The sequence below is a fragment of the Perca flavescens genome, chromosome 23 (genome assembly GCF_004354835.1).
Source record: "Perca flavescens isolate YP-PL-M2 chromosome 23, PFLA_1.0, whole genome shotgun sequence".
Taxonomy (NCBI): Eukaryota; Metazoa; Chordata; class Actinopteri; order Perciformes; family Percidae; genus Perca; species Perca flavescens.
The window spans coordinates 16,565,239-16,575,380 of NC_041353.1; the positions used below are offsets into that span (position 1 = coordinate 16,565,239).

General features: G+C 40.4%; 1 protein-coding gene across 1 annotated transcript in view; it reads left to right on the plus strand.

Moving 5' to 3' along the window:
• LOC114550513 (sodium- and chloride-dependent GABA transporter 2) overlaps positions 1–9,604 on the plus strand; it is a 13,423-nt gene extending 3,819 nt beyond the window's left edge. Inside the window, exons 3-16 of the mRNA XM_028571310.1 lie at positions 535–726; positions 2,530–2,664; positions 2,935–3,075; positions 3,155–3,242; positions 3,333–3,465; positions 3,627–3,761; positions 4,610–4,713; positions 5,880–6,004; positions 6,121–6,233; positions 6,676–6,813; positions 8,154–8,256; positions 8,414–8,514; positions 8,668–8,838; positions 9,455–9,604. Of these exons, the coding sequence (XP_028427111.1) occupies positions 535–726; positions 2,530–2,664; positions 2,935–3,075; positions 3,155–3,242; positions 3,333–3,465; positions 3,627–3,761; positions 4,610–4,713; positions 5,880–6,004; positions 6,121–6,233; positions 6,676–6,813; positions 8,154–8,256; positions 8,414–8,514; positions 8,668–8,838; positions 9,455–9,604 (1,829 nt within the window). The remainder of the gene's footprint in view (positions 1–534; positions 727–2,529; positions 2,665–2,934; positions 3,076–3,154; positions 3,243–3,332; positions 3,466–3,626; positions 3,762–4,609; positions 4,714–5,879; positions 6,005–6,120; positions 6,234–6,675; positions 6,814–8,153; positions 8,257–8,413; positions 8,515–8,667; positions 8,839–9,454) is intronic.
• Positions 9,605–10,142: the final 538 nt, after the last annotated feature.

Here is a 10,142-nt window from a genome sequence, read left to right on the forward strand (position 1 = left end):
GAGATATACACACAAGATCAGCTGCCATGGCAATGAAAGGTAAGCTATAAGGGGATGGTCATTTTGCTAATTGATTATCTAGAGATTTACAGTGCAATTTAGGTTGATTTAAAGTCATTTTGTTTTATGATTTAAATACTGTATTTTTGTTTAAGGTATGGATAAGAATTACATTGCACTTGGCTGAAATGGATACAATTCATAATGGATACAAAGCTCTAATGTATTCTTTTATTTGCGTGAGTTTTCAAGTAAACCTCATTGTTTGTAAGAGAAGACGTAGCATGTGTGTTCCTTTTCTTTAAATACCATGCTAAACACATATACAATTTTACACATTCAGATCTTATTGGTGCATTGTGAAACTATACTATTCCACTGTTGCCCACTCTGCAGCTGGAACAGTTTGGTGTCTTTGGTGCCTTGGTTTAGGGCATCTTGAACTGTTACTACGTACAGGGAAAACAAACTAACTCAACACCAACCAGCCTCTCTAACCCGCTGTAATCCTCATCTTCTCTGTCTTTTTTGTAGACGATGCTGCCAAAGCGGGCCTCTCCAATGGCATCAGCCAAGCCAAGGACCAAACGCCCTCTTTGGAGGAGAAGATGGAGGAACGGGGCCAGTGGAGCAACAAAATAGAGTTTATTCTGTCAGTCGCCGGCTCCATCATCGGCCTGGGCAACATGTGGCGCTTCCCGTACCTCTGCTACAAAAATGGAGGAGGTGAGTGGAAGAGGATCTGTGTGGATGGAGGAAGGGGTTAATGCATGTCCCTTAGTTTCTTCTGCAGATTTCTGTCTTCATAAATGAACACCAAGATATATGCATATGGAGTTTAAAAACTTTCTGTCAGGCTCATGCTTAAACAGTTCAATACTACTCTAGTGCACTTTTACAGTCAACCATGGAGTTATTTGTACATGCACTAAAAGAGTAGACACGTCATGACAGTTGACATTAAAGTGAACTCAGAGTGTGCATGTGTGCAAAATCCACATATATGACATTACAGAGCACCTGAGTACTTGTTTCAGAAGCAACATTCAATCTTAGACTCACTTGAGCTCAGGTGAAAGAAATAAAAACAGATATATTCAAAGACTCCCAATTAACCAAATCAGACCCTGCTTGCTTTTGGGCATGCTTGTGTAGGTGCTAAATCGGACGCTGCTCTTTCTCCCTCCATGGGGTGGCAGGGTCAGGGTTCAGGGCCGAGCGGGGTCAGGCAGCTGTTGTTGCTCCTTGCTCACAGCAGCTGTCCCTGCAGAGAGGCAGAAATCTGAGCACACCAAACATCCTCGGCCACCCGACGGGACATCAACACAAAATCCTGAAAGAGAGTGGCAGTGGCTCAGGTCTAAAGAAAAAGAGCATTAAAGAAACTTTATGTTTCAGTACCTTTTTAATATCTTCTTGCAGTACGTCATGCCTTTCAGTGCTTGTTCTCATTAAGAGTTTTAATACAACTTCAGATCAATATAGTTTGTAGTTGTAGTTTGTTTAAGGCATGTTTTCTTTCATATACTCTACGTACTCTACTATAGTAAAATTATTCATTCTTGTACATGAAATACTACATCCTCTACACTTGACCTTACTTACTTGTATTTTAGGATTGTCCAAACCAGGTTCATCTGGTTGAAATCTGAATAATTAAGAGGCAATCTGGTGCCAACAGTGGCAGCACATGAAGTTAGAGACAGGAAAAATAAGCAACATGTAATAGGTAATATGTTATTAGAAATAGGTAATCCAAGAACGGAAGAGAGAGGGTAAAGAGAGAAACTTTCTCCATGAATCATTATTATGTTTTCTTGTACCTTATAGTTTCTTTAAAATGTGCATCTTTCTGCAGGATAGGACATAGGTGACTCAACCTGGACTTTAGGACCATTTGGCCATATTTGAGCAGATTGACTCTAACTATGGAGCTACGGTCTGTATTTGCGTCCACATTTATAGCAGTGCAAGAAGGCCTTGTCCTCCAGATGCTCTGATTTCCCACAAAGTCCAAAAACGTGCCATGGGTGGATTAGAAACTTTTAATATGTTACTCAACATGCAGTACCAGTGACCGAGACTACATGTGGACAAAGATAGTCGATAATGATAGTTGATAATTTTAGCATTTTTCTGTGGCATCACGTGGCCTCTGAAACACAGTAACATCAACAGAAAGTATAAGTACAATACACCCCACCCCGAAACCGTCCTCAGACGCTGGCCTGCTCTCCATTCCCTACACCAAACTCTGTACCTTCGGAGACAGAGCCTTTAGTGTTGCAGCCCCATCCCTCTGGAACACCCTCCCTGCAGATATCCGAAATTCTACATCCCTTGGACATTTAAACACAACTCCTGAAACACCACCTGTTTACCACAGCCTACAACCTCCTTTAGCTTAATTCTGTAAAGTGTCCTTGGGTTTCATGAAATAAAAGTTATTATTATTATTATTATTATTATTATTATTATTACTATTATTACAAGCTTTAACCCTAAATCCTTTGCTCTTTCTCAACTCAGGTGCGTTCCTCATCCCCTACATGATCTTCCTGTTCACCTGTGGTGTTCCCGTCTTCTTCCTGGAGACAGCCCTGGGCCAGTACACCAGCGAGGGAGGCATTACCTGCTGGAGAAAAATCAGTCCCCTGTTTGAAGGTAGGTAGGACAGGTATATCACCATGGAGAGCAAAGCCATTGTTGGATCCTGGCAAAGCATGCAGCATTTAGGCAAATGTTATAAAGCCATGCCATGGTAAAAAAACAACAAAAAAATACCTGAGTGCTCACTGAGACAGGGAAGATGGTATTTTCGGTGGAATATTCCTTTAAGCTAATTCCTCAATATATTCTAAATTAAAGTTAAAGTTTTAATAAGTGTTTATTTGATTATTTTTGTACTGATTATTTGTATTGATTATTCTGCAGGTCTTGGCTATGGCACCCAGGTGATCGTGACTCTGTTGAACTTCTACTACATCATTGTTCTGGCCTGGGGGATTTTCTACCTGTACTTCTCCTTCTCCTCAGACCTGGCCTGGTCGTCCTGTAACAACACATGGAACACAGGTAACAAATGCTCTTCACAAGATGTTCCACCAATGGTTTTATTCGTTTAAGAGTTTCTACATTTTTCTACATTTTGCAGAAAACTGCATGGAGTTTCAGAGGAGAAACACCTCAATCAACCAAACGATGCACCTAAACGCCACCTCTCCTGTCATCGAGTTCTGGGAGTGAGTTTTCAGACCGCCTAAACTCCTCTTGGTGATACGTTACTGTTGTGAAAATGACAATGATGTATGTTTCTTTCCCCGTCTCTGCAGGAGAAGAGCACTAAGGATTTCCCCAGGCCTTGACCACATGGGCTCATTGAACTGGGACCTGGCCCTGTGTCTGTTCATCGCCTGGGTCATGTGCTACTTCTGCATCTGGAAGGGGGTGAAATCCACTGGAAAGGTGGGTGACCTGCTGACCCTTTTTATTTATGATTTTTCTTTTGCACCAAAGACCACTCAAGGGCACTTTCAGGATGACATCTGGTATTTATTTTTTCAATTAGTTTCTTTATTTGTTTACATATTAAACATTGCTATATGTGTGTGTATGTGTCTATATAGGTGGTCTACTTCACTGCGACCTTCCCCTATCTGATGCTAATTGTGCTGTTGGTCAGAGGGCTCACGCTGCCTGGAGCTGGGATCGGAATCCAGTTCTACCTTTATCCAGACCTGGGACGACTGGCAGACCCACAGGTACCACAATGTCATCTTAAAATGAAAGGCAAAATGCAGATCCACATCTATTACACAAAACCACAAATCTTCCTATGAGGGCCTTTAGAAGATGTAGTGATCTCTGTGTGCGAGGGCGCACCAAGTGCAGGTATCCCATGGTTCTCTGCTGGGAAGCCTAGTTTCTGCTGGGTCCATCTGCTCTCCATGGTAGAGGATTGAATGCAGGGTCAGGACACTACTGGGACTGTAAACACGAGCTCTACCAGGACTGAGCTGCAGACAGTCAGCTAACCAGGGTCCCCCTCCACCCCCACTGGAAGGACAAGACTCTAACCAGCAAAGGTCCAATCAGAAGAGCTCTGCTGAGTCCCTTGCTCAACTCAAACATTTCATGTGTCTCTCTTGTTGTTAAGTTCTGTTATTATTGTGTCATCTCATTCTGGTTTAGTTGTACACTAGTTTGCCTCAAAACAAAACCAAAGTAACTAGAGTTAACACACCAAACTAATAATTCAATTTGCAATTTCCTTCTCTCTATCTCCTGAATATTGCTGGCTTATCATTTTGTCCTTTTCTGAACCTGATAAGGGATGACTTTTGACTGCCGTTACAGATCCTGCATTCTTTATATGTATAGAAGCTTGGTCCGTTAAACAATGTTCAGACCAATAACAGACTTTTAACAGCTTAACTATTGTGCAACTACTTTAGGCAATTATAATGAATGTGTACATGAATTCCTGTGGATTATGGATTATTACTACATTAACATCAACCTAAGTACTGTATGTTTGTCTACATAAAATTTAGCATCACTTTAGTTTCAGTGGTTCATTATTATTCTTTTAATTTGTCTTTTGTGTAAGGTGTGGATGGATGCTGGCACCCAGATCTTCTTCTCCTATGCCATTTGTTTAGGGTCGCTGACTGCTCTGGGAAGCTACAACAAATACAACAATAACTGTTACAGGTATATAAACTGTTAAAAGTGCAGTAAGCAATTCTGTGCAAAGATTGTTGACTTGGGCTGGCCAGCATATCCACATGCTGCCCCCCCCCACTACCATCAACCGGCGCCGCCTGTTGTCGATTGGCTGGAATAGTGTTTTGTGGCTTGTGCACTCCTTTCTGTTTGTGTTCTATAGACTATTTACATAGCCAGGGCTGTGCAGATTTTTTTCAGCACAGAAAATAGATAGCTATAGGTGAAAGTGTATTGGATTAGCATCACTTACTATACCTTTAATATGCACTCTTGATTGCATGCTCAGATACTAGTGCTACTATAGTGTTTCTGTATGTGCTTTGTGCTTCTGTCTGTGCTGTGTAATGTGTTTTAATGTGCATCTATGCACTTTTACCTGTGTTACCTACTTGTGTTATATTTTTACATACATACATGTTTCCATGGTTCAATGTGGAAAAAAGTCTGATTTTGAAACTAAAAATTGGTGCATATGTTGTCATCATTAAAGCGCCCATATTATGCTCATTTTCAGGTTTATAATTGTATTTGAGGTTGTACCAGAATAGGTTTACATGGTTCAATTTTCAGAAAACACCATATTTTTGTTGTACTGCACATTGCTGCAGCTCCTCTTTTCACCCTGTGTGAGAGCTCTCTTTTTTAGCTACAGAGTGAGACATCCCACTTCTGTACCATCTTTGTTGGGAGGCGCACATGTCCAGTAGCTAGGTAAGGATTAAATTAGCTGGCTAGCTGTTTCTCCAACTTCAGTCAGTACAAGGCAGGATTAGCCGGGAGACTTCTTCTAAACGAGCGCGCACTTCCAACTTTGCGTGGCATGCTAGCGGTTAGCCCGGCATTTCGGCTAATGACGTAGAAAACCCAGCAGATTTTGAACAGCTCACTCGGAGACTGAAGGCAAGATAAATTCAGAAACCAGTTTCTCACTCAAAACAGCATGGATGTTTGTTTTTCCAAGTTTGCATGTGTGTGGAAGCACCAGAGACATAAAATAACACCCCAAATCCCCGAAAATGTGTTTTTTTTCATAATATGGGCACTTTAACATCAACTTCATCATCAGCTGTGATTCATGTGATCACCTGTTTGAATCTGGAGCTTAATGATGCTGAAATGACTCCCTGTGAAATATTTGCTGTCTGTTGCAGAGATTGCCTAGCGTTGTGCTTTCTGAACAGTGGCACCAGTTTTGTGGCAGGCTTTGCAATCTTCTCCATCCTGGGTTTCATGTCATTTGAACAGAATGTTCCCATCTCAGAGGTGGCAGAATCTGGTGAGGCTCTTTATCAACTGTATCCGAGGCTTCAAGAAAAATGAATAGCAATAGAATAGCAAAAATAATCTGTTCATATATCCTCCAGTTTATGTTGTTTTTACTCCTGTCTGCAGGTCCTGGCCTGGCCTTCATAGCTTACCCCCGAGCTGTGAGCATGATGCCTTTCTCTCCTCTGTGGGCCGCCCTCTTCTTCATCATGATTGTTTTTCTGGGGCTTGACAGCCAGGTTGGTTCCTCAAGTTAATGAACACTTTTTGTTTTCCAAAATGACACGGATTACTTAACAATAGGGTGTGGTTCCAGCTTCTCAAATATGAAGATATCGCTGCTTTTTCTTTTAACTATTTTGATTGATTACCCATTTTTCTGCATTGAGTTTTTTTTTTTTTTTTTTTTTATACTTTAAGTACATTTTCCTGATTGTACTTATATATCATTAACATTTTTCAAGTATCTTTTCAGTGTTGTATTAGTATTTTTTGTTTAAGTAAAGGATCTGAATACTTCCTCCACCACTGCTGGCTTGGAAATGTAGTTTGTGTTAACTGAGCCACCAGGGAAAGTCTTTCCTTCATTAAAGTGGACAAAACAAACAGAGTTTTATTAATTGTCCTGTGCTCACCTCTCTCCCCCTTTTTTCCTCACCCCTCTGACCTCCTTGCCATCAGTTTGTGTGTGTCGAGAGCCTTGTGACTGCGATAGTCGACATGTACCCTGCTGTGTTCAGACGTAAAAACCGCAGGGAGCTCTTCCTGTTAGGTGTGGTCTTCTTCTCCTTCTTCATGGGCCTCATCATGCTGATGGAGGTAAGGACACACACACACACACACACACACACACACACACACACACACACACACACACACACACACACACACACACACACACACACAGACAAACATACATCAGCAAGCATGAAGATGTTTTTGACCAATATGTTGATATAGGGGCAGTAACCTAAGTTTGTACATTCAGTGTCTTTGAATTTTTACTTTTTAAAGCTTTAAGGTGTTTTCCCTTATTATATATTTCCTAGCAGGGTAAAAATGCCTTCATTAAGATAATCATTTAACATCACTGAAAAATGTTTCACACACAGATACACTTCAAATCAAGTTGCTGCTGGTGGATTGCACTTGATTGTTTTTTTATGGATAATCCAGGAAAGGATCCCTTGTTCTGCTGAACTTAACTCTTACAGAGTACAACCTAGTTGACACGTGTGATCGGATCTCAATGCGTCCTCAATGCGTCCTGGGTGCATTCACACCTGTACTTACTTAGAGCTGTCCACTTCGGATCCGATCACTCAGATCAGATTTTTAATACCAGGTCAGAACGGGGCCCATGGCCAACAGTTTCACCTCTGCAAATCTGGAAACATGAATGCTTTGCAGAGGTGTCAACAAGTCATCATTTTGTCAGTACAAGCAAGTCAGAGGTTTTGTGCAACACGTCTCAGGTAATGCATGTCAAGCTAGTCTGAAGTCTCTAGTTTTGGGCTTCAGCATTTCAAATATTTTCACAAACTTGTATATCTTTAAATATTAACAATAAAAGAGTAGATTTATCTTTATATTTTGTATTATCTGAAAAAGGCGATCTAGACGCTGCTATACATTTTTAGAAAGAAACACATGTAGCTGTATTGGTGCTTAATTTGACTCCCTGACACAATGATGTACTTAGCCCATGCTTTGCGCAATCAGCTGCCCTCACCAGTGTCTCCAGTAAGTCTGTGACAACACCGACATTCCAGTTTGCCATTTAGATATCCATGGACGACATACGTGACCACTGAGTTAACCGTGTTATCAATAGTAAACGTTTGAAGCTTGTCAAGTAGTCAAAGTCACAAAAAATGTTAGTTAAAATAATAAGACTATAGGATATTTGTAGAATGGTCACCAAAGCAATTTAGTCTTTTATATTTCTGTTGGAGCCATTTTGTCTGGTTCTTGTGTGGTTGCGAGTAGATGTTTGATTAATATGAAGAGCATTAAATAAACTTAACATTAACAACTTACTATTTTAGTATTAAAATCATTTTGGATATGTTTTGTCCTAAAACAAATGTATTGTACTGTGGCAGGTAAGTTTTCCAATTGTAACTTTGACTTAGTGCTTTATATCTCTCTCTTTGTAGGGAGGCATGTATGTTTTCCAGCTCTTTGATTACTACGCAGCCAGTGGCATGTGTCTTCTCTTCATGTCCATCTTTGAGACTGTCTGCATTGCATGGGTCTATGGTAAGCTGTTCTCAAACATAAAAGGCTTCATTTCACTGGTGAAAATGGAGAAATATGTTTCATGAGTTTTTCCAGTGACTAAATTAACATACTGTGGAGTATTTGTCCTGTTTAAAGGCGCGACGTGGATTGAAATGTCTTGACTGTGTTTTTCCAGGTGCAGATCGCTTTTATGATAACATTGAGGACATGATCGGCTACCGCCCAGGACCTTACATCAAGTACTGTTGGTTGTTCTTCACCCCAGCCACATGCATTGTGAGTATCAACAAACTAATTAAGTAGTATCAAGGATTCCTAAAAATGACAAAGGCTGACAGACACTGAGACCTCCTCTCCTCTTGCAGAAATCAAAACAAATCAGTTGTTTGTTCTTCACCAATAGTAATGCTTGTCTAATTGTCTCTTCAGGGTACCTTTGCCTTCTCTCTCATCAAATATACCCCTCTAAAGTACAACAATGAGTATGTGTACCCGTGGTGGGGCTATGTCATTGGGTGGCTGCTCGCTCTTTCCTCTATGGTCTGTATTCCGCTTTGGATGGTGTACAAGATCAGCACCACCCAAGGGACTTTCAGAGAGGTAAGTTTCGATCATTAGAGTTGTTTGAAGTTCTAAAGTAAGGTAGGAGCTGAATGACGTGTTTAGTTTTTTTTAACTCAGTGTCTAAAATTAAAGGATGTGTGTGCCAGTTTTGGTCTTGAAGGTCCCATATTGTAACAAGTGAGAGTTTTTTGATTATATGGCAGGTCAATTGAAATCCACTATATATAATTTAGGTAAAAAGTGCCACTACAGTGCCGTTACAGTCATTCCCCGGCTGCAATTACGGTGCAGAGACTCCCAGATCACAGATGCAGAAGACCCGGAAACACTGACCAACCATTTTTCAGAAGGGGGGCTTAAAGAGACAGGCGCAAAAACTGAGCCTTTTAGACAGAAGGTGAATACAGATATATTCAGACAGACAGTATGAGAAAAATAATGTTTTTTTTGTTTTTTTTTTACATTAAATCATGTTCTAGTAGAAACCCAAAATACAAATAGGTACCTGAGAATGAGCACAATAAGGGACCTTTAAAACAGACTTTCTGTGAACTGTGAATCTGGATTTGACTTGAACGTATCCCATTGTGGAATATATTCAATAAAGATGGTCAAGACTGGAGCCTATTAACACTGGTTTATCTTTTTACAGCGCATCCAGTTGCTTATCACACCATCTGATACCTTACCCAAAACCAAGAGGGAGCAGGAAAGGTTACTGGCCATCTTTGCTCCTGAGGGAGACATTTCCATGGCTAGAAATGGCTACTTACCTGTCTTAGAGACAGACTCCAACTTATGAGGCCCCAGTTGTGATGGGAAAGACATGTGGGTTTTCCATCCTTGACTCGCTGCACCATTGCCTTCATCCTAAAGACACTGCAGGGAAAGATACAAGATGTCACATTGTCTACTTAAATGCATAACAGAATATGGGAGGACTCAGGAGATAATAGGACTACAGTATGTTGGGTTTGGCAGTGTCTGTAAATTTCAGGGATGGCAGCAATGTGATAAAAGAAGGATAAAGAAAATAAAAAGTCATCTATTGGATTACTTAGAAGCTTTAGAGGGAACAAAGGTATTTTTTTCAGGGATACAAGTTATTTACTCTACTTAATCTGACATCTATTAATACATTGTCATATGCTGTTCAGCTCTGCATTTCACAGATGATGTAAATGAAGTGATTCAGGGTCAGCTGAAATCTACTAGTCAGCCTTGTTGTTGAAAATGTTATAATAGAGGTTAATGGCATTTAAAAAAAATCTCATTCAAGGGTGGTAATTGTAGAGACTAACACACAGGTTACACTAAAAGTTTAATAATAAATCTTATAG